Source organism: Tachypleus tridentatus, chromosome 4 (genome assembly GCF_004210375.1).
Source record: "Tachypleus tridentatus isolate NWPU-2018 chromosome 4, ASM421037v1, whole genome shotgun sequence".
Lineage (NCBI taxonomy): Eukaryota > Metazoa > Arthropoda > Merostomata > Xiphosura > Limulidae > Tachypleus > Tachypleus tridentatus.
The window spans coordinates 28,728,000-28,753,801 of record NC_134828.1 but is presented as its reverse complement, the minus strand read 5'-3'; the positions used below and the strand labels follow the sequence as shown (position 1 = coordinate 28,753,801).

Here is a 25,802-nt window from a genome sequence, read left to right as displayed (position 1 = left end):
TCCATAAGAAAATATTCAGTAAATTTTGAAAAACTATTGTAGAAACACACTCACCAAGGCAGCTGTGACTATTCTGAATAAAACACAAGAATACAATCGTTTCTGAAGAAGTCCATCTACAAAAGATTTGTTATTTTTTCCTTCGAGTAACTATGGGAGACAAATATAATATTACTGTGTGTAAAGATTTACATTTTCTTTGCAAAAGTCACTGAAAATATACCCTTAAATAATCATGTAAAATAAAAACAATGTTTAATTTAATATATACTTGTGAGTCATATTCACATGTAAATTAACTTTAATTAAACACATACTTGGAAATTATGTTTGATTATATATATTTTTGTAAGCTGTTTAAATAAATATATACTTTTAAATTATTTATAATTAAATATATAGTTGCATGACATATTCAACATAAATATTTGTTGTTTTTTCCACACAACTTTATTTAATTAAAACAAAAACTATTCAAACAGATCACTTTCATTATTTGTAAAACTTAGTTAAGAAAGACCAAATTTTTCAGAAACAATGTACTTAATATCTGCATTTTCTACTACCTTAAGCCTAGTCCATCTGTCTTTTAATTCCAGTTCCTGTGTAATTTATAAACTGCATCAAAAGAATAAAGATTATGAATAAATCAAACATCTAATGCAATTAACTAAAGAAAGATAAACTGTCAACATACCTGTTCACATGCACAAAGAAAGACATACAAGGCTCCTTGATCAAACTGTTTCTTGGCAATTGAAACTGTTAGATCCTAGAGGGATATAAAATATACACCGATAGTACAAGTTTTCATGGTAAAGAACACAAGAATAACTCTATAGTACAAGAAATAGATTTTTATAATGATCCCATATACATTCCAAGTGTAAAACAACTGTGATCTTACACATGATTCTAAATCCACAAACTGAAAGACCACTAAATGTTTCTACCATGGCCAGATTTTAACAGTCTTCTGAGACAACTAATTTAAACCAATGTTGTCTGATAGACAACCAGTGCCTCGTGATGCTGTTTTGAGTAAAGGTCTGTTTACTTCAATCTTCAACCAAAATCAGCTGTAAATTTCCTAACTATAAACTTGAAAATTTGAACTCCCACAAAAGTATATTTTGGTTAATTTTCTTTTTGTTTACAAAAAGATTCTACCTTGGTACTATCTACCAAAAGGGGTAGAAAACACTAGGAAAAGTCTGCTTTTATGATTGGCTAATAATGCTGTTTCAATCATTAAATTTTGAGGCAGAGACAAGCTGTGCCTATGTGCTGCTTTATGCACGTAAATTTTGTGTAGAGTTCAACTAAGTATGAATGACTATATGTGGTAACACAGTAAAGCCAGCATATACAGCTCAGTTAGTTACAATAACACACTCTGTATTGAGTGATATTTGTATGCACATGGGTGGACAGGAATTCACAGCACAAATGAATGCCGATAACTTGAATATTTAGCAAAATTAATTTCTAGTATGGATGCTTATGACAACAAAACTAATATGGGTCCCTCAACGTCTCACTGATAAAATTTTAGCAAGAACTAAGTGAACGAAATTTACAAAATGAAACATGTCCAACTGAGTCTGGGAAATATGGAAGACCTTGCTGTCATGAGATAAGTGGGAAAATCCTATTATTAAACAGAATACAAAATAAACAAACAAACAAGATCATGATGAGTTAATAGTTATAATTTGCATGGCCACTAAGTGCACACTGCTGTGGTGAGGTGTTACACAAGATTGCTTTTAGGTTTTCCTTCGCAATGTATTAACTTCATTAATATGCTCATCCTGGCCTGTACTCACCCATAAACTTCATGGGTAAAACAAAAAGGGATAGCTGTCCATCCCTGACATGCCTTAGGTTGAATAAATCAGGTATGATCTGCTTTTTAGAATAGGGTTTTCATAGTCACCTGTTACATTGTCTCAGGTGGTGTTATTCCTCTGGATTCTCATCTGCAATTTCTTCCCCCTTTTTTCTTCCAGTGAAATATGGGAGTCTTTACCACTTTCTCGTGCCAAGCCTCTGAAGTGGTGGGCCATGGAGGCATCTTCTTCAGTGTGATAATGATAAAATATACATATAACGATAAACCATTCAACTGGGCATAAGGCAGTTCTGTTGATATATATGATGAGATGTCCTCCACACTGTATAACTGGGGAGCTGTCAAAAGTGCAGTTTACCCTTTTGATTGGGATCCCTCATCCTACTTCACTTAGATGTCAGTTTCCATAGGTTGGGTTTTGGATTAAGAGTTGAACCAATCAACATAAGCCTTCACATATGTATTACAGATGTCTCTTATTTCCTTACTTGGTTATACTCTTATTACTCCATCTGGAGGAACCTGCAGATTAATATGGTTTTTACTTTTATACTATTTTTTTGATGGTTGTATTAAACATAAGATGCTATTGCACTAGCAGTGGTTCCTGTCAATTTGGTATTGAGGAAAATGGTTTATGTTACAAAGACATATTTATTGAAGAAGAAGTTGAATTCTGAATTAGTTGATCACATTGCTATCATGTGTCTTGTTTATAGAATGGGAGGTATAAGATTCCCTCATACATTGATAAATTTGAGGTGAACTGTATGATCCTCTTTTGAATTGTAGTTGACTTGCTGGTATTATGATCCTCTTTCCTACCCTTACATGGATATTGGTTCCTAGAAGATGGATTTTGGATTGTTGTTGACTTACTGGCAGTACAAGTCTCACCCAACCCCCACATAAATGTTGATTCACTGTGGCATGGGTTTTGGTTGTAATTGACTTGCAGGGTATGGTCTGTCATGCCCTAGCCACTATACACCCAGAGGAACATCCTTTTATTATCATCCACATTGATTTACTCTAAAGGGTTGAAATACCAATATTATGTGGTTTGGATCCCTGTACAACTATTAGGTTGAGGAATAATTCGTGAGCATTTTTAAATAATTTCATTCAAGTATTACATGCAAGACTATACAATACTTCAATGCATGAACACATTACACCCAAAACATTTATTATGATACTTTATTTCATGTAATACCTAGGTATATAGTATGCATTGTTTTAACTGAAATTGCAAGAAATTAAATGCGAAAAGCAGATGGTGTCAAAAATGCTCCATTTTGTCCACTTGACATTCCATTTAATGAGCTGAAAATGAAAGCAAAAATTAAAGACATATGAAAATCAAACACACCATCTATTAGAGCAAAAAATTATCTTCCAAATGACATGAAATATTTTGCAAAAGCATTTCATTTATGAATATTTTTTTTTAACTTGAAAAATTGCTCACGAATTATTCCTCAACCCAATAAATTCTTGCTAGCCTTGCAACACCAGCAAGATCTAAAAGACAGGAAACCCTAAAAGCAACAAGTCATTGTTAGCTTTATGATGCCAGCAAGAACTACAGCAAAGAAAATACTCCAAGCAAGTTGTTGCTAAGTTATGACATCAGAAAAAACTACAACACAAGAAGTATTCTCAGACAGTTTGTGTTAGCTTTATGATACTGGCAAAAACTGCAAAGCAGGAAACACACATGGAAGGTCTGGCTAATTTTAAAACACCAGCGGTAGTTCATTAGCTATATCACACCAGAAAGAGCTGCAAGACAGGAAAACCCTCACAGCAAGTTTTTGATGGTGTTATGTACTTTTGGTTTTTAATACATGATTATTTCTGAATACAGAGATGTGAAATACAAACCTTTTGAAGGCCTTTAAACAACTCTTGTCCAACAGTAAGTGGAGAAGATTCAACAAATAACTGTGTTAGAGATAAAGGAATAGGTAGTACAGCTGGAGGTTTAGGAGGAGCTCTCTGGATCACAGGTGTCTGGGCTGGTGTTGGTTCCATTTCTGTATCTAGAGTACACACAAAATTACCAGTCATCAAATACAAGGTAGTATACGAATTATAGTTCACACCGGTTGACTACACTGTGTTTTGTTCTCCATATAGTATACAAATGTTATAAACTAGAGTGTATATTTCATCTCTATATTATTTTTTAAATTCTCTGAGTTCTAGTTTGGAAATTTATGAAGTCTAGTAAAGAAACTTATCTTGTATTTCCTGTATTGTATTCTACTTTACCTAGTGTACAGATTTAGCCTGATGTTTTACTTTATATAGCAGTTTGGATCAATAAACTTATCTACTGTTTCATGGGGTAGTTGTACTGAATCCTTCTGTATTGAGGATGGTTCTCTAAATGCCATATGAAACAAAGACACTTCTACATTCTGTTATCTGGTTTGTCATCTACAGAAATAATGTTTTGTGCATAGAGTTTTAGCAGCCTTGGACAGATTTTTATCTTTCAAAAGAACAGATGTACAAAAGAGAGAGCCAAGACTTGGTTCTTTTATTCTCTTCTATCACCCTTGCAGCTGGCAACGTTTGTTTGTCTACACTAATATAGTTTACTAATAAAGGTTTGTTATCTCAATGTTTATTAGTTCATCCCACAACAGCGTCTTTCCTCCACGTCATCAGTTTTTATGTTCATTTCTTCTTCAGAAAATAGTTTATTTGTGCTTCAAATTTCATCACTGACTCATCTCTTTCAGTCCAACTGTGGCAAACCACTGAATTTATTCTCTTACATATTGAGCCTCTGTACCTAAGAAATAGCATGACTGTGCAGTAAGTCAATTCTTAAATTATTCAACACTTACAATATACAAAGAAAACAACTAAAATGAAAGCAAAACCTTTCACTTATAGAATCTAACTATTTACCCACTCCTACAGAACTTAATCACACTGCAATGTGTAGAGTGAAGTATTACAATGACAGGAAAAAAAACCTATCTTCAACTTCAAGGTATTAACTACTTACCTATTTCTATACAATCTGTTTCTCCCAGTAAAGCAGAAAAATTGAGTCCACCCACAGCACCACGCTGATGCTGTACCTGTACAAGTTGAGCCATGTAAGACTTGTCTACAACGGCTTGATCAACAGCACTACTGTCAAATTCCACAGCAATATCCAAGGCTTTCAGTAGCTTACTACAGCAAAGAATGTTAATGTCTAACTTAATACGTATCAAAACATTTACATAACAGATCCCAGCCTTTGAAACTACAAGTCAAGTTTGATGAAATACAAGAATTCCTCCAGGTTTCGCTAATAATACAGTACCAACAGATGTTTCTCAATATTATTACCACAAACTTAGTTTTAACACAATAATACACTCCAGTTTTTGTTAATAGTGTAGTACATATAGATGTTTTTCTATATTATTACCACAAACTTATGTTTAACACAATAATACACTCCAGGTTTTGTTAATACTATAGAACCTACAAATGTTTCTCTACACTATTACCATATCACAATGATACATTCAAGTTCTTTACAAAGTAATATTTGTGTCATTTTCATCCTAAGTCTTTAAGTTTACTGTCAAATTCAGGATAATATTTAATAAAATATTTTCTAAGCAAAACAACAGTTGGGGTTGTTGTTTTTTTTACTCACCTCATGTTAAGGACAGGGATTCCAAATGACTGAACAAATAAAACCAACTGACCAGCATCTAGATCCTTCAAGGCTATAAGAAGAAATACTAACTAAAGAAATCAGTATAGTAAATATATTAGTGTTATGATCAACCTCATTTAATGATTAGTACACCAGTTCTTTCATGTTTTCATTCCTCAGCCCAATAACGTGATCAACAACAGTTCCATTGCACGTAACAAAATATAGGATACTACTTGATAAATAGGTCGTCAAGTCGCGAAGACCTGACAAATAACGTATTTCTTGTTTCTTCAGAAAACTACTAATCAACAACAGTTTTACAAATTATGCAGGAAAACTAGTTCTCACACAAGAATTTTTCAAATAGAATTACAGAAAACCTTTTGGAATATCTCCCTTTGATAAGTCATTGTGATTAAGTTGTAATTCTCAGAACCAAACCATGAAAAGTATTGGTATTTAATCCCAGCAACACAAAGTTTCAACTAATGTTCATCATATTCCTACTAAATACCAGTGTTTATTGAACATTCCATACAGGATTAATAACAATTACCTGCATCTACAAGAATATCAACAGATGACTGAATCATTCTCAGCTTTAACCAATCAGGTAGGAGAAGAGCTTCTTCAGAAGTATCAACCAAGAATGCTTGGGGAGGTTCAGAATCAGATGGAAACCAGGCTTCTAGCATTTCTTCAAAATGACTCCGGTCCCCTAGGAAAGAAATTAATTTTGAACAAATAGAAATTAGCTACTTTGGTGTACATAGAAGAAATAGACAGTATGACTTAAATAGTAACTAAATAAAAACTAACAAGGAGATGTTCTTACAAAAGAGTATCAACAGTACTTATACTAATATATACACTGCTGGCCAAAATTTTAAGGCTAATTAACATAAAGAAAAAAGTAAAGTTTAACTGAGCTGTTTCGTGGTGTGGAAGGAGGTGTGGCATGTTTACGGTTTTTAAAGCTTTTCTCTTGTAGATGCTGTCTTATTGTTCTTAAGCTGCATTTTGCATTGTTAGACTCAACCACCTATTTGAGTAGAGCTTCGAAAGATGAAAATAAGAAGACGGAAAATAAAAATAAAACACTTTTTTAGCATTTAATATGGAAAATGTGAACACCATGAAATTAGCCTAAATACTAGCTGGTCAAAAATTTAAGACCATACTGAAATGAAGCATTAATTGGTAAACACAATGAAATTTAGTCATTTGTGTTCAAGCATTAGCGTTGTTAACATCTCCCACTTACATCTCCTGTGTTACATTGGGTAAAAACATGGCAAAGGCTAAAAAGTTGACAGAGTTTAAACGTGGCAGAATTGTTGAGCTGCAAAAGCAAGGTCTCTCTCAATGTGCCATCGCTGGTGAGATTGGGCGTCGTAAAACTGCTGTTACGAATTTCTTAAAAGACCCTGAGGGATATGGAAAGAGAATTTCAAGTGGTTAGTCCAAGAAAATTTTGCTGGCGTTGAACAGAAGGATTTGATAGGTTGTCCAGCAAGACACCACCTGATCATCGAACCAGATTAAGGCCCTAACGGATGCAAAATGCAGCTCAAGAACAATAAGACGGCATCTATGAGAGAAAGGATTTAAAAACCGTAAACGTCTTCAAAGGCCACGCCTCCTTCCACACCACGAAACAGCTCGGTTAAACTTTGCTGAGATGCGCCAAACATGGGACGTAGAAAAGTAGACGAAGGTTTTGTTCTCTGATGAGAGAAAATTTAACCTGGATGGTCCAGATGGCTTTCAACATTACTGGCACAATAAGAATATCCCACCAGAGATATTTTCTACATGACACAGTGGAGTAGATTCCATTATGATCTGGGGTGCTCTATCCTTCCATGGAACAATGGAGCTTCAGGTTATACAGGGGCATCAAACAGAAGCTAGCTACAATGGCATGTTGGAGAGAGCATCCTTATTGACTGAAGGCCCTCGGCTTATGCATAAATGACTGGATCTTTCAGTAGGACAATGCTGCAATCCACAAAGCCTGCAGGACAAAGGACATTTTTAGGTCGAATAACGTGATTCTTTTGGACCATCCAGCGTGTTCGCCCAAACTGAAATCCATTTAAAATGTTTGGGGGTGGATGGCAAGGGAAGTCTATAGAAATGGACGTCAATTCCAAACAGTGCATGATCTTCATGAAGCCATATTCACCACTTGGAATAACATTCCAGCCAGCCTTCTGCAAATGCTTATATCAACCATGCCAAAGCGAATGTTCGCAGTTATTTGCAATGATGGCTGTGCAACTCACTACTGAGACCTCTCATTAGGCATTTCATACCCTGTTTAGGACTTCTTTTTGGTATGGTCTTAAACTTTTGACCAGCTAGTATTTAGGCTAATTTCATAGTGTTCACATTTTCTCTATTAAGTGCTAAAAAGGTTTTTTATTTTTATTTTCATCTTTCAAGCTCTATTCAAATAAGTGGTTGAGTCTAATAACGCAAAATGCATATTTTTTCTTTATGTTCATTGGCCTTAAAGATTTTGGCCAGCAGCGTGTGTGTATATTACACACGTTTATGTATCAACAGTACTTATACTAATAAATATATATATATATATATATATATATATATATATACACACACACACACACACACGCTTATGTGTCAATAGTACTTATACTAATATACATACATATATATGTTTGTGTCAATAGTACTTATATTAATATACATACATATATATGTTTATGTGTCAACAGCACTTATACTAATATATATACACACACGTTTGTGTGTCAACAGTACTTATACTAATATATATACACGTTTGTGTGTCAACAGTACTTATACTAATATATATACACACGTTTGTGTCAACAGTACTTATACTAATATATATACACACGTTTGTGTGTCAACAGTACTTATACTAATATATATACACACGTTTGTGTGTCAACAGTACTTATACTAATATATATACACACGTTTGTGTGTCAACAGTACTTATACTAATATATATACACACGTTTGTGTGTCAACAGTACTTATACTCATATATATACACACGTTTGTGTGTCAACAGTACTTATACTAATATATATACACACGCTTTGTGTGTCAACAGTACTTATATACTATATATATACATAACGCTTTGTGTGTCAACAGTACTTATACTAATATATATACACACGTTTTGTGTGTCAACAGTACTTATACTAATATATATACACACGTTTGTGTCAACAGTACTTATACTAATATATATACACACGTTTGTGTCAACAGTACTTATACTAATATATATACACACGTTTGTGTCAACAGTACTTATACTAATATATATACACACGCTTTGTCAACAGTACTTATACTAATATATATACACACGCTTTGTGTCAACAGTAATTATACTTAATATATATATACATTTTATGTGTCAATAGTACTTATACTAATATACACACGTTTGTGTCAATAGTACTTATACTAATATACACACACACACATATATATATACATATGCTTATGTATAAATTGTAATTATAGTTATATATATACATACACATGTTTATGTATCAATAGTACTTATATATATAAATATGCATGTGTTTATGTATCAATAGTACTTATATATATAAATATGCATGTGTTTATGTATCAATAGTACTTATATATATAAATATGCATGTGTTTATGTATCAATAGTACTTATATATATAAATATGCATGTGTTTATGTATCAATAGTACTTATATATATAAATATGCATGTGTTTATGCATCAATAGTACTTATATATATAAATATGCATGTGTTTATGTATCAATAGTACTTATATATATAAATATGCATGTGTTTATGTATCAATTCATATTCATGATATAGATAATAACTAGTACGTGACTATTAAGTAGCATAAAGTTGTTGTTACAACAACTAGTACACAAGTAGTAACTAAACATAATGCTGGTGTAACAACAACTAGAACATGAGTAGTAACTAAACATAATGCTAGTGTAACAACAACTAGAACGTGAGTAGTAACTAAACACAAGGCTGGTGTTACAACAACTAATATGGGAGTAGTAACAAAGTGCAGAGCTGGAGTTACACCAACTATCATGTGAGTAGTAACTAAACACAAAGCTGGTGTTACAACAACTAATATGGGAGTAGTAACAAAGTGCAGAGCTGGAGTTACACCAACTAGCATGTGAGTAGTAACTAAACACATAATTGCAGTTACACAAAGTAGTAATTTAGTAGTAACTGACAGTGTGAATACTGATGACTCAGAGCTAGTTTTTCACAAACTAACATAATGTAATTAGTTTTATGCTTCATCTTTTTTTGTATAATTCGCATTCATACCTTTATATGAAATTAAAATTTCTCGAGTTATGTTTCCCAGATATTTAGTCATGTTTGTAGTATTTCAGTTTAAAGTGATTGTATTATTACTGTTACATTACATAGGTTACTGATTAGATGATAAATTTAAACAAACCTTCAGGAGGTCCATAGGTCAGAAGAATCACCATGGTATGAACAACCAGAATGTGCATTATGGCTGCTTGACCATTAGCCCACTGGACAAGAATATGCCCTTGTGATTCTGACTGAAAAAAATAATAAAAATTTCATAAGCTGAAAGATGAAACAACACTTACAAAATTAACACTGAACAACATCTAACACTTACTATATAAACCTCACCAGTACATGTAATGTTACACCGTAAATTAATATTTGCTTTATAAACCTGTGTTAGGTTACACTGTAAGTTAATACAGTTTATAAACCTCACCAGTATATGTGATGTTACATTGTAAATTAATATTGTATACATAAACCTCAGTGGTACAAGAGAAGCAATTGGTATTTTTAGATAGTTTTGGACAATTGTTTTAGTGAGTGCTGAGAAAAAAAGATGCCAGTCACAAGTTGACAGTGATAAGCTAGTGATATGAATTTTGTAGAATAGTAAAGTCTACAAAAACATTTATGTTAATGCCAAAAGTTGGCTGATTGCAGTCTGATTCATTATAGCAGATTATAGATGTGGTTTAAGTGAGAAGGCAACTGGTTCAATCACCATCACAGTAACCAATTACTTGAGAATTTTATTTCTTGTTTTGGGAAAGCCAGATCTGTTTCAGAAATCAACCAACAAAATGCGAGAACAACTTGTAGACAGATATGCATACTACTTGATAACTTGTAAGAATACAAAGAAAATATTGTTTAAAAACTCATGTCTAGAGCTGAAAGTGCAATTCTGTGGGATGACTTGAAGTTCCAAATGAACCTCCAGTTCTTCAGGACAGCTTAAGAGTTATAAAGTTCTTCACATGAGCTATTCTGCAGAGCCTTTACAATCAAAATGATGAAGGTATAAAACCTCCAATGATACACCTCCTCAGACTTATTGTAAGTGGGATTGCAATTTCTCTAATTCAGTCAATGTAATTCAGAGCAGCACAGTAAAATAAGTGTATAAGAGAAGTTCAAAACTATCCTATTGTTAAATATCTTGAATTTGAGGAACACTATTTGCAACATTTCATTCAAAATTTAAATGTTATTAAAAATTGTGTTATTGTGAGAACTTAAATAAAGTTGATGTATTTTGTTACACATATGTCTCAGAATCACTTTCTTTAGTTAGTGATCTGTGAGCTCCATTCACAACTGCATTCATTAATTTAATAAATTAGGTGTAGTTGGTAGTAAAGTCTAAGAACATGTCTGTTACACAAGTACTGTCATACTGTAAGTTAATATTTACTATAAAAACTTGAGCAGTACATGTAATGTCATACTGTGAGTTAATATTTACTAAATAAATTTCACCAGAACCTGTGAACCTATTAATTGTAAGTTAATACCTCATACATAAATCCCAAAAGTAGATGTAATGTCTCATTTAACTTAATACACATACCTCGTGATATGCATCACTATACAAATCTCTCTAATACATGTAATGTCAACAAGTTAATACCTTCTACATAAATCCCAAAAGTAGATGTAATGTCTCATTTTAACTTAATACACATACCTCATGATACAAATCTCTCTAATACATGTAATGTCAACAAGTTAATACCTCATACATAAATCCCAGAAGTAGATGTAATGCTTCATTGTAACTTAATACACATACCTCACGATATGCATCACTATACAAATCTCTCTAGTACATGCAATGTGAACTAGTAAGCTAATACTCACTATATATACTTTAGCAGTACATTCTCTCGCTTGTACTGCGATTCTCGTTCAATGCTGCCCTCTACATACAAAATGTCTTTCGAGTGCTAAGAGCCTTGAGCTTCCACAACCAATGTGGTTCACAGCGTTTCACATGTAAGTCATCATTTGATAACCCTCTACCAACAGAAATGCAACATTCAGGTAAGGGTAGAAAGAGAAAAGTCACTTACAGAGGACTGTTTCAAGGGGATGAAAAGATGAACAACAGAAGAAATACAGGAATGTAAGAATGAAGAGCACGTATAAGACACAGAAGTCTATCTGGATCAGAAGTAGAACTGTGGGCCACGAAGGGGAAAACCCTGTCTCAAAAACTAACAAAGGAAGATATTCCATTTATGTTGATAAACCTCAAAAGAGGAAAAGCAAATGGACTGTGCTAAAGAGGAAGCAACACACCTAGAAAATCGACATTTCTTTAGTAGGCATGGAATCAGATAGTATGAAGGATGGGATGGAGTAAAAGGAAATTGAGCAATACTTTGAGGTGAATCAGATAAGGAAGCCAGATTTTATTTTGTGCCAGCTAATTAGAAGCAATCAGAAGGGCCTGACTTAGAAAGGCATAAATGACCAAAACCCACCATGAGAAAATACTGGATGGGAGGATAAACAAAGGAAGTGGTAGGTCCTCTGTGTTGAGGAAAGTGGCAAAGGTATCCAGATTGTTGTACTTTTTTATATTTTTACTGTAATTAAGGTAAGTTATTGATGTAATAATGTCGAGTTATAGTGAAATTAATGCATACAATTTCACTTAGTTACAAAACACTTCTTTAGAGTTTGTGTCCCATTTGTTTCCGCTTTTTAAAACTAGCATTTTTTTTAATGCTAGGAATAAGCTGAAAACATACTACAATTATGTTAGTACAAAATGGAAAACTGAGTGACTTGTAGGAGAAACAAATATGTACATTTCAACTTAGAGCAAATTGAAACTAAATAATACATGGAAACAGCTATACACATAATAATGTACTTTCTTGTTTAGTAACAGACTATACTGTTGATTCAAAATATATGCAGATACTCATGTGGCTGAAGAATCTTTAACACTAACTTGGAAAACATTAAAAATATATGAGCCTCACCCAGGCATAGGCCTCCTTAGAAGGTCGTCGAACCTGTTTCAGGTACGTAGTGAAAATTTTGGAAATTGCTATTAGGAAAGAATTCTTCCTGCTACTATTGTTTCCATTTGAGGGAAGAATACAGTTGACAATTGTTGGTCTTTCCACAATCAACTGGGCCATGTCCTGTTAAATTACATTGTGCATTACTAATATTAGCATTTGAAACTTCAGAGGAATTTTCTGGTGAACTTTATTACATATAAAACAATGAATTATTCCAACCTTCAATACTGACCACAGCACATGATTGAGCATTGCACTTCTCTTATTGATACATAGCAAACTAAAAGTATACATTACCAAGGCAAGGTCTCCCACATTCTGTTGGTCATCAATAGGACTGTAAGCTGACAGGAAGTGGACATAAGCACTGATGGCCATAGGGTCATTCTCAACATGACAGGCCTAAAGAAAATGGTGATATGTAAAACAAATGATTTTCTTGGAATTTTTGACAAAACAATGCTTTTAAGTCTTACTTTCTACATGCTATGCAATGGAACCACCTACAAGTAATAAGTAACATTAAACTTCACACACAATTTGAAGGTATTTTACTTATAATACTATATAAAACAAAAAAATACATTTTTGCAAAATGTATTTGTCATTTCAAAATACACCTTTTTCCCACCTACCTCACATAAGTAGCATAAATCCTAAAACCTTGATACACTAAATTTGTTGAGAGATTTGTCATCCAAGATTATTTCACTAGTTAACCCCTTCACAACAGGCTCAGTGTAATATATACAAGTTTGTCTACACATTTGCACATGTTAAGTATTTACACCACAACTTTTAATACAGCATGTGTATTTTCACAAAATTTGATAGACATTTAGTAACGATTATGAGTTTTTTGTACACAAAAAGTCGTTTTTTTTAATGAAATACTGTCAATAAAGATTTGTTTGTAGAAATAGTTTCCCTACTTGTCTGCATGTAAAGTCATTTCATGTTATGATTAATAAAACTATTCTTCATCCTGAAAATCTCAAATCTTATTTGCATAATCCCTAAAACCTCCTAAATACATTTCAAATTTTTGTTTTCAGTGATACTTTATATTTTATGTTATTTTCTATACCCTAACTATGTGGGGTCTGTAAAATGACCCACCTTGTAACCGTCACAAAAAAAAAAGAGAAATAAATATAAATTATATTTTTCTTTGTGCTACAATGACTACATATAACACAAAAATAGAAATGTTTAATATAAGTAGCTTAAGTCTCATAACATTATGTATTTATACACATTTATCATCTTTTATTATATTGACCTTCCAGTCATGCCTAGCTAACATTACATAACTTCCTCTGACGTTGTGCACATGCACTCGTATTACCACATCCACTAACATAAAACTAACTTTTAGTCTTTACAAAGTGATCACTCTTGGTTTTGTTTTAGTGGACTAGTATTTAGTAATATATATAATTACATTTCCATTATTATACATTATATACACATATAAATTAGTACCATTTAAAAATAAGTTACGAAGTTTTCCTTTAAATTATACAACAATAAATAAAAGAAGTAGAGAAAACAATTGTCTTTTAGCTATGACCTCTGAACTCAGTTGCTGCTGAGCATAAGTTGCTAAGACTTAGAATTTTGCATATGGAAGATATCAAACAAAAATTTTAGGCTTTATATATAACAGTTGAATAACCACAAAATCATAACTGTAATTGTACAACAGAATTCTAGTATAATTTATTAAAGTTAGTAATTATGCTGTATTTAGGTTTAAAAAAATATGAAACTTTGAGCAGACTGAAGACACAACCTACCTTTATGAAATCTTGGCTTGAACAAAAGTGGTAGCCTTTTCACAGATTAAAATGGCTGAGAAAACCACTAACGGGACATTCTAAGCTGTTGATTGGTTATTCAAATCATATACTGTAGTAATGGAATATAAAGGACCATTTCAAAAAATGAAAAGAGCTGAACAGGGCCACTGTGTTTGATTCAGTAAATCAGCCATATCTCATAACAATAAAAAGATACGAGGTTATTATTTTATATTCTAGCTTGTAAATATTAGTAATTTGAGTTCCTAATTTGTACAAACTAAAGATTTAGTATTTTGACATTACAAACATCTAATTTTAAACAGTGCTGTGTTTAACATACTATATGACTCACTAAAATATATATTTAGGTGTGTTATTTTAACATTTACTTTTAAATTAAGAAATTAATTCATATATAATAATAAAGTTTGAGTCATAATGTACTATTTGATTTCAAACTTATTGACATAAATTCATAAATTATTGTTCAATACAATTTTTAATGCAAATTAACAAATACAATGACATGGCCTTTGACCCATTGCAAAAAGATTAACCAAATGTGCATGGGGATAGTCATCTGACCCTGTATTGGAGAAGGAACTTTGACAATAATGCTGGCTTTGTTAAATATATCTACACTAAATGTGACATAATTTTAGCAAAATATACAAGTATGTTGTACACACAACAACAGATGTATTTCAAAAGCATTTGTACTTACGATCTGTCTGTGAAGTGGTGACACCAGTCTCACTTGGACTCTTAACAAGTACAGGGCAAAGTGATATTCATATAAAGAACAAAAATACTTTCCTCCATTATACAGTTTGCATATACTCTAGAAACTCCAAAATGAATATTTACTGTGTATCTCAATACCCCCTATAAACTCCATCTGGTATCTACCATGAACTAGAGTGTATTTCAGTATCACTGTATCTGGAATTTACCCTACCCTACCATTAATTACAGTATCTCATATCCCTATATGCTGTATCTGGTATTTACTATCCTTTATCACAAAGTGTCATTAAATCAACATTGGATAAAATGAATAGCCGATAACTCTGGCATCAAGTATGTAACACTAAGTTAAATGGAACTCTGTAAAAGATATATATAGGTTTGATATTAAAAAACAGAAACAGACTGTAAAAAGAAACAAGCACACAGCCCTCTGGAATAGTTGGAATAGAGTTATTATACGTCCTCAAGTTTACAGTTGAGTTAACAGAAATCCTGAAGTAGGTGAGATAAGTACCTGTCTGAGAACAAAACAAGCTTGGGATTTTGCCAAATCAAAGTGTGGGAGCATTGGCATGTACTTTAACAACCAGCTGTGTTCGGAAGTTTCCTTTTCCAGGAGGTCATCATCGTCTGAGCCAGGTGATCTGTTAGGTTGAGTGAGTACTAGGTTCAAACCCTGGAAGTGAAAAACAGTTTCAGTATTAGTTCTGTGCTATACCATAAAGGTAAGTATTACCACTTTTTGGTTTGATGATATAAACGTGTGTAAAAAGAAAGTAACAAAAGCTGTAATTTTATATGTAAATATTCCTTAGTTTGTTAACTAAAATAAACAGGTATATTTCTTTACCATAATTAGCTTAATATTAACACATGTTAAACATAACAAAACACCCACCAGCAACCATGGAAAGCAAATATAGTTTTGAGCTAAAGAAGATATTAGAATAAATGCTATTAAAATATTCTACTCTAGAAAGTTACTTTAAAAACAGTATACTATTATTATTTTGTAGTTTAAATAAAGATAATTCTGGTGAAAAGCATATAATTGGATTGAAGGAAATACCTGTTTCTTTAATGTAGCACTAATGTAAAACTGGGCATATTTACATCCTGAGGAAACACTGTTAAATATTTCATATAGCCTCAAATTGTGAAAAGAAACTAGTATAATGTTACAACCACTGAAAGTACACTTTTAGTCACATGTCATGTGCATAATTAACACAGCAGGGAAAATAAATACAGTAACAAACTGTTTAAACTCCCTAACATAAGAACGATAAAAACATGAAAATTCAAACACATACTCTGTGAATATTCTTATAGTTTGACTAAAAACATTGAAAAATGACTAACACTAATGAACAAAGGCCAATTAATTGTAATTAATGTCTTCATCAGTGGTAATTAATCTCATAGCAAGATAACTGGTAAAAAAAATGTAATTTCAAAACATCAAGATATGAAAGAGTGTTATATCAACAAGTGTGCCAAATTTAGTGCCAATATTGGCTTTAATGATGAAGTGGAAAAACAAACAACTTTCTATTCACTTACTATAGCTTAATTATTAAACATTTTAAAACAAAAATGAGTTACTTTTGTAGGAAAGGAGTGAAACTTTTGACTTGTGCTAAATTTCAGAAAAGTGATTTTTGAAATATTGGAGGCACTTCCAAAAATTCAGTATTACTTTAATCCATATCGCATATTACTGGACTGAGAGAAGTCTCTCTCTAATCCATATCATTTTTACTTCCATTTCCAGTTTACATAGTTTTATGCAACGTTATTAAAACTGAGAATAAGGACTACATTACTCAGTTTTACCAAACCTCTCCAAGACACAAAATAAGGACTACATTACTCACTTTTATCAAGACTCAGAATAAGGATTACATTATTCACTTTTGTCAAATCTCATTAAGACTCAGAATAAGGACTAAGTTACTCAATTTTATAAAACCTCATCCAGACACACAATAAGGACTACATTACTCAGTTTTATCAAACTTCACCAAGGCTTAGACTAAGGACTACATTACTCACTTTTATCTCACCTCTCCAAGACACACAATAAGGACTGTCAGTTACTTCTATCAAACCTCATAAAGTCTCAGAATAAGGACCATGTTATTCAATTTTATCAACCTTCATCAAATCATAGAATAAGGACTTCATTACTTAGTTTTATTAAACTTCATCAAGACAGAATTAGGACTATATTACTCCCGTTTCTCAAACCTCATCAAGACACAGAAATAAGACTACATTACTCACTGTTATCACACTTCACCAAGACATACAATAAGGACTGTAAGTTACGTCTATCAAACCTCATCAAGACTCAGAATAAGGGCTACAGTAGTCAGTTTTATGAAACCTCAAGACTCGGAATAAGGACCAACTTACTCACTTTTATCAAACCTCATAAAGACACAGAATAAGGATAAGAATAGCCACTTTTATCAAAGCTCACCAAGACTCAGAATAAGGACTACATTACTCAGTTTTATTATCAAACCTCACCAAGACACAGAATAAAGACTATGTTAGATACTTCTATCAAACCTCAGAATAAGGGCTACAGCACTCAGTTTTATGAAACCTCAAGACTCAGAATAAGGACTACATTACGAGGTTTTATTATCAAACCTCACCAAGACACAGAATAAGGACTACATTACTCAGTTTTATTATCAAGCCTCACCAAGACACAGAATAAGGACTACATTACTCAGTTTTATTATCAAACCTCACCAAGATACAGAATAAAGACTATGTTAGTTACTTCAATGAAGACACAGAATAAGGATCATGTTACTCACTTTTATCGAAGTTCATCAACACTCAGAATAAGGACTACATTACTCAGTTTTATCAAACCTCATCAAGATACAGAATTAGGACTACTTTACTCAGTTTTATAAAACCTTCATCAATAGTCAAAATAAGGACTGTGTTACTCAGTTTTTATGAAACTCCATCAAGACTCAGAATAAGGATTACATTACTCAGTTTTATGAAGATTTATCAAGATTCAAAAAAGAAAGGTTACTTAGTTTTATCCAACCTCAACTCACCAAGATTCACAACACAGACAACATTAACTCAGTTTTATCCAAAATAGCCACAATGATCTACTCTAAACTTATTTTCTAGCTTATTTAAACCTTTGCTGCAAGTTTTCTTGCTGAAGCTTGCTGTGAGCTAAGTCTCCTCATGAAATAATCCAAGACTTCACATGTCGGTTGAGGATCATCACCAGCATCATGTAACAACGTCTGTAAATGGACCAGCAGCTGCTCCTGTTTTCGTTTTTTCTTAGAGAATAAAAATTATCATTGAAAGTTTAATTTTCTTAAGCTAGGAAAAAATTAATGTAACCTGAAAGTTTATTCTTAATATATCTGAAGAAATTTGTTATAAAAAGTTCATAATACAAACAAAAAAATGAAGAAACTGTATATATCACAATCATCAGTTATAATAAATAACATCTTCTGTTTCCTATAAGGTTATTTAGATACAATAAAAACATTCTTAATTCATATAGTAGGTGTTCTAATTGAAAACTTCAATAACTTTTGAGTACAACTTATTCAAAGTTGTACTCCATAGTCTCTCAGTGTCATAATCTATTTCCCTGCAAATAATGCAACAACAACTTTTACATAAATCAGTTTCTGCAAACTGTTACTCTACATCTGATGCAGGAAACAACCAGAAATGTACTCAGTGTAAAGCAAAACCAAACTCTGTTAAAGAAAAACACTAGTTCTAACTGATATAACAATGGATTAAGAAACTAACTAATACATTTCACTTTTCAAGAGTAGTTCCAAGAGTCTACTGTGGCACCTGCTGGTATTTATAAACTATACCTTAATAACAGCAGTACACCACAGAAGTTGTCACAGTAGACTCTTGGATCTACTCTTGAAACAGGAAAGCAACTTTAACATTAATAAAAAAGATAGAAAACCTACTCTTGTCAAAAGAAAAATAGCAACCTCACACTCATCAGAAAAGAAACACCAAATCTTAACTTATCAGAAGAAAAACAACAAACATAAACTAATCTGAAGAAATACAGCAACTTTACACTCATCAGAAAAGAAACACCAAACCTTAATTTATCAGAAGAAAAACAACAAACCTAAACTCATCTGAAGAAATACAGCAACTTTACACTCATCAGAAAAGAAACACCAAACCTTATCTTATCAGAAGAAAAACAACAAACCTAAACTCATCTGAAAAAATTCAGCGACTTTACACTCATCAGAAAAGAAACACCAAACCTTATCTTATCAGAAGAAAAACAACAAACTTAAACTCATCTGAAGAAATACAGCAACTTTACACTCATCAGAAAAGAAACACCAAACCTTATCTTATCAGAAGAAAAACAACAAACCTAAACTCATCTGAAGAAATACAGCGACTTTACACTCATCAGAAAAGAAAACACCAAACCTTAACTTATAGAAGAAAAACAACAAACCTAAACTCATCTGAAGAAATATAGCAACTTTACACTCATCAGAAAAGAAACACCAAACCTAAACCCACAAAGAAAAAGAACAACCTTAAACCCATCAGAAGAAATATAATGACCTTGCACTTATCAGGAGAGAAACACTAAACCTAAACTCAGCAGAAGTAAAACAGCAACCTTACACTCATCAAAAGAAAATGCAAATTTCAACTCATCGAAGAAGAAACACCATAAAGTATGTCAAATTTTTTTGTAATACTTGCACATTAAATATGTTTGAAAAACTGAAAAAAAAAAACATGAAATATTTCTCTAAGTAGCAAAATGAATTAAACAATTTAAATAAAATAAAATAAAACTTAAATTCAAACTACAACTTCATTAACTTACCTTAGCTCTGACTTCATGTGTTCCCTCAGGAGAACACGTGAATATTTCTGGTGTTTCATTCAACAGAAATTCACACAAGCACTGAACAGGCAGCATACTAAAAGAACCTTCACAGGATTCTACGAGTTCAGCCAACCAGGGCATAGAATGAGATGTACCCTAGACAATTCACAAGGCATATTTAGATCATTTTAAACTGTATTTTTTTTCTTTATACAGGTGCATATGAGTATCTATCTATTCAGTGATTAGTTTCAGTTATTAGCTTCAGCTTTGATGTCAAAAGTATTCACAAGCAAGCAACATAACAAAACATATCTATAACTGATGTTTATTGTACATTACATGATATTAGAAACACAAGTCTTGAAGTTACATATCAATAGAGCTAAATATGTTATCCTTTTTTGTCGTGTACTTACTCTATCATACATAAGAAATTAAGCTCTTGAAGCTAACCTGTAGTACACTATAGTAGAAACCAGTACCTGACTTTCTGTTCACAAGTTATCCAAGCCAACCTGTAGTACATTATAGTAGAAACCAGTACCCGAGTTTCTGTTCATAAGTTATCCAAGCTAACTTGTAGTACATTACGGTTGAAACCAATACCCGACTTTCTGTTCACAAGTTATCCAAGCTAACCTGCATTACACTATAACAGAAACCAGTACCTGACTTTATTTTCACATGGTATTCAAGTTAACAACCAATATACTACAGTTGAAACCAGCACCTGACTTTCTGTTCACTAGTTATCCAAGTTAATAATCAATGCACCATAGTTGAATCCAACACCTGACTCCCTTTTTCACAAGTTACTCAAGCTAACCTAGAGTACACTATAGATGAATCCAGTACCAGATTTACTGTTTGTGACTACAAAGAACAGTAGCAATAAAATAACAAAAATGGCACAAGGGTAATTATATCTCTGTGTGTTCAGATTAACTTAATGGAAAAAGTTAATAAACTTTTAATTATCAAAGCTATGGTTCAGATTAATGACACATGAAATTCAAGTAGAAATCACAGATATCACAATATAAATATATCAATCCTATGTGATAAGTGAGTTCTACAATAATGTTTAATCTAATCAAGAACACCTCAGGTGTGAAAACAAAAAAATGTGGCCAAAAAAGACCAAACCCTGCAACTTAAAAGAATGAAAACAAACTTGGCAGACAAACTGGTAGCTACATTTATAGAACTGATAATAATCTAACAACAAATATTTATTTACTGGCCATCCACGCTGCATTTTTTGTTCAAAATACAGAACTCAGCTAACAAACAAATAAATACTTGCTGTAAACTTCTTATCTGTGCTGTACGTGTAGCCACCAGTTTTTACCACAAATTTGGATTTCATTCCATGGAGTTGCACACTCATTCCCTTTTTCCACACCTAAAGTGTTTTTATTAGATATTATGACATTTTGTCAATACACACCAAGTAAGGGAGTGACACTTAATAGTAAGCAACATTAGCTTTACGATTTCAGCCCTGTTATTCGGAAACAGACTTATACTTTTCACAACCAATCAGATTCTTTAAAATGTATAGTGGTAGCTTTTCATTTCTCTAAACCAGTGTTAATAACTTCTTAATGCCATGGAAAATAGATTAATAGTTTCTTGTCATCATCTGCATGCGTTTAGTACAGTTGTATCAAGCACTATTATTCAGCAAATTGTGCTAATATCGTGCAATGCTAAACACTCTTTAATTAGCAGAATTTCATAAAATTTAGCAAATCTATACTTAAAAGTTTAAAACTGCTAATCATTTTACTGTTTTAAATCAGCAGTCTTTGACCTAAATGACAAACAGTAGATCCTTTATCCTCAGATGAAGCTGCAGTAGAAATGCCAGACTGACAGTTCCTGTAACTTTTGTGTTGGTATGCACAAGTATTTTGATCAAAATTGTTTTTTGTTGAATAACTTTGCACATGTGGCTTACATTTAAACAAAATCTGACACCTAAATGTAGGATGTAAAGATCATCATTGTACCAAATTTGAAAAAAAATAATCCATGTAAGTGTAGTATGTTTTACAATCAAATAATGTTTCTGCATATTTCACAAGAAAAAAAACAGGAGAAAATTTAATCAGCATTGGATATTTTATGTCTCATTTATTTCTCAATGGATTGCCTTGAAATTTGGTATTTCAAGTAAGTGTCCAGAGAAACACATTCACTGAAAATATGAGTTAGTTTGGATTACCACAGTCCAAGTTACAGAAAGTTCAAAATTGCAACACTATCACTCCTGTTAAGAACACACTGTGTCCTGCAAGTTTTTTTGGCCACAAGACAACCTACCACATGTTTTGATGACTTCAATTTTAACAATAAATTATTCCTATCAAAAATTACAAAATTTAATAAAATATTTCAGTTGATTACCAATTCTCTGTCTCACCTGTCTGTGGATTATATCTAACAGAAAGTCCGGGTGACGACTTCGACATAAAAGATGCCCAAGTTTCAACGACTGATTCAAAGATTTTAATTGTTCTAAGACAGCAGCAGGAGGCTTTCGAGAGGACCCACTAAAACAGTAATGTCTCAAAGATTAAAACATCAGGAATTTTGGAGGCTTAAGAGAAAACCTATTGTAAAAATAACATCTTAGAGATCTAACACTACAAATATATAACTTATGGTACTTTTTTCAGGCCATAAACTAGTAATTCTAAGACTCAACTCTATAATTCTCAATACTTTTTTCATGCTACAATACGGGATTATCTGATATTATGAAGGTAAAATTTCAGATATGTTTTTCAGATGACATTCTTATAAATATAACATAATAAATATACAACTTTTATAGTGCACAGATTTTGTTCAATCCAGTTTTAAGGTTTTCTTCTCTAAATTAGGTTCTACTGAAGTTTAAGTAATGGTTAATAGTAGTTCACTTCTGACCAACTTTATAACTCACAGAGGATTCATGGAAAGTAACTTAGATAGAAGCAGACTGTTGGATTCTGTGATAGCAACTTTTGTTGAGGCTGCAGCCAGATGGCTCTCAAATTCCAGAATTTCATGCTTTTCCAACTGAGCAATCTGAAAAAAAATAATCCCATAGTATTTAAACAGTAGCTGAAATACTGTACTTTATTTCAATTAAAGTGCTAATACCCATACCAGCCATCTTGAGATTATATTTTTACTTCAAGTCAGTTTCTCGTCATCACACAATACTATTCTTGACAATGTGCTTTCTTTGCTACAGGGATGATATATAACCTAAATGGTTATTGCTCTATCTTAAACATTCCAATCAGCGATAATTTTTGTGATGAATCAGATAATACGACAGCATAGCCATCCATGGATTATCTCACAATATTAAAACACGTGATAATATTTGCATATTCAAATATAATTGATATTGTCTTGCCATTCTAGTGTTCCTTTCCACTAGCTTTTAAACATAGTAGAATCTTCCACAGTGGTGTCTACTAGCATTTAAACATAGTACCATCTTAACACTATATTATAATAAAGTGGTAACTCAACAATGATGAAACAACCAGTATAACACTATACTGTAAAGAAATGGTAGTTCTACAATGATGGCATAACTATTTTGATACTATATTACAATGAAGTGGTAACTCAACAATAATAAAACAACTAGTATAATACTAATAGTACAGGGTGTTCGGAAAGTCTCTGTGCACTTATATATGTATATGATTACAAAACTGCACAGTAACTTTCCGAACACCCTGCATAAAGAAATGGTAGTTCAACAATGATGAAACAACCAGTATAATACTATATCATAATGAAGAGGTAACTCAACAATAAAAGCAGGTCTTCCACCACAAACAACATTAAACTTTACCTGTAACTCTCCAGCACACATCTCTTCTGCTTTCTCCCCTGATACCATGGTTGGTGGAGGAAATGTGAAGTGACTGGGTGAAAACATTTAGTGTATTATAATTTCAGAGAGCACTCTCAGGAGAACATCATGACAGTAAAATTTGTGTATTCTTACAAGTTACACTTAGAGAAAGTAAAAAATGACAATTTAAAATATTAAACAAAGTATTTAATGAAAGTTAAACACACTTGAAAGAACCCCTTTATTTAACTAAGACCCAAACAAGTCTAAGTGATTCTATCAGTTGTTTAACTGGAAGTAATGTAATTAAGAAACCCTATCAGCTACATAATTAAATGAAGTGGCAATAAGAACCCTCTAAGCTGAAAATAAACTAAGGGATCCTCACAGCTAGCTAACTAGAAATAAACTGGGGGATTCTCTAAACTAGTTAACTGAAAATACAACTAAGGTATCCTCACAGTTATTTAACTGGAAACAAAGTAACTAAGGCATTTTCTAAGCTAGTTAAATATAAATATAGTAACTAAAGGATCCTCCCAGCTGGCTAATTAGTAATAAACTAAGGGATCCTCTTAAGCTAATTAAAGGAAAATTTACACTCACTTTGTGATGCACATCTCCATTAGTATTCTCAGTGTTGGATAGTTGTTCCAAGCTACACTACCTATAAAAACACAAGATAGCTAAAACAGAAGTCTTCAGCTAAAACGTCTAGTCATTATAAAAATCTAAACAACTAAGGTAATAGCCTACAGCTACAGCTTATAATGTCTATAAAACTCAAGACAGTTAACTCTCACACCACAGATGTCCTTTACTGATAAATCTTTTGTCTTACATTCACAATCTTACTAAACTAACTTTTGTTTATGTCATACCAATTAGTACAGCATAAAATCTTACTGATAATTTATATTTAAATAGTATACAAGTTTTAAGTTTTACAAGGCAATATTTTAAAATATCCTGAATTTCCCCTGGTGTGACATAGCTTTGTTTGGTGAAAATCAGAAACCCTGCTTCACACCCATCTGTCACATTCAGTATTTATTAATAGTTCTCTCTTACATATTACCTATAACCAACAGAAAGTCAAGGTTTTCATCTATCAAACGAATTACTGCATAACGTTGTGCTCTGAACAAATAAGCATCAGTTTCACTCATAATATATGCTTCATTCCAATACGATAGCTTGGACAACTTTGTAATGGCTCTCATTGCATAGTTAGAAAGCCAGAAAAACTTTGAGAGGGGGAATTTGTCTACCATTTGCATGCTATTTGCCTATGTTATTTGATGCATTATTTGATTCAATTCAAAATTATTTAGTGCATTACCACCATCAGTATGAAAAAGTACGGTTAGGTATCACTGACAATATACACCGAGAAAAAATAAAAAAGACATGGATAAGTACTTTATTTCTTGTTTTTCATGTTTATTCTTTATTTATTATTATAAAAATAACTAAAATGTAAAAATAGGGATCTTTTTAGGTTAGTTAATATTAGATTAGGTAAAACAAATAATAATAA

The 25,802-nt window shown here is 32.3% G+C and overlaps 1 protein-coding gene across 1 annotated transcript in view; it reads right to left on the bottom strand.

Annotated features, from left to right (window-relative positions):
• Positions 1-33: 33 nt before the first annotated feature.
• LOC143248089 (integrator complex subunit 1-like) overlaps positions 34-25,802 on the bottom strand; it is a 67,074-nt gene continuing 41,305 nt past the window's right edge. The window contains 16 exon segments of the mRNA XM_076496525.1: positions 34-150; positions 698-772; positions 3,743-3,900; positions 4,881-5,053; positions 5,529-5,601; positions 6,091-6,252; positions 10,032-10,143; positions 12,892-13,056; positions 13,234-13,338; positions 16,006-16,167; positions 18,671-18,820; positions 20,389-20,547; positions 22,823-22,952; positions 23,348-23,472; positions 24,260-24,332; positions 24,869-24,929. Coding sequence (XP_076352640.1) covers positions 34-150; positions 698-772; positions 3,743-3,900; positions 4,881-5,053; positions 5,529-5,601; positions 6,091-6,252; positions 10,032-10,143; positions 12,892-13,056; positions 13,234-13,338; positions 16,006-16,167; positions 18,671-18,820; positions 20,389-20,547; positions 22,823-22,952; positions 23,348-23,472; positions 24,260-24,332; positions 24,869-24,929 — 2,000 coding nt within the window.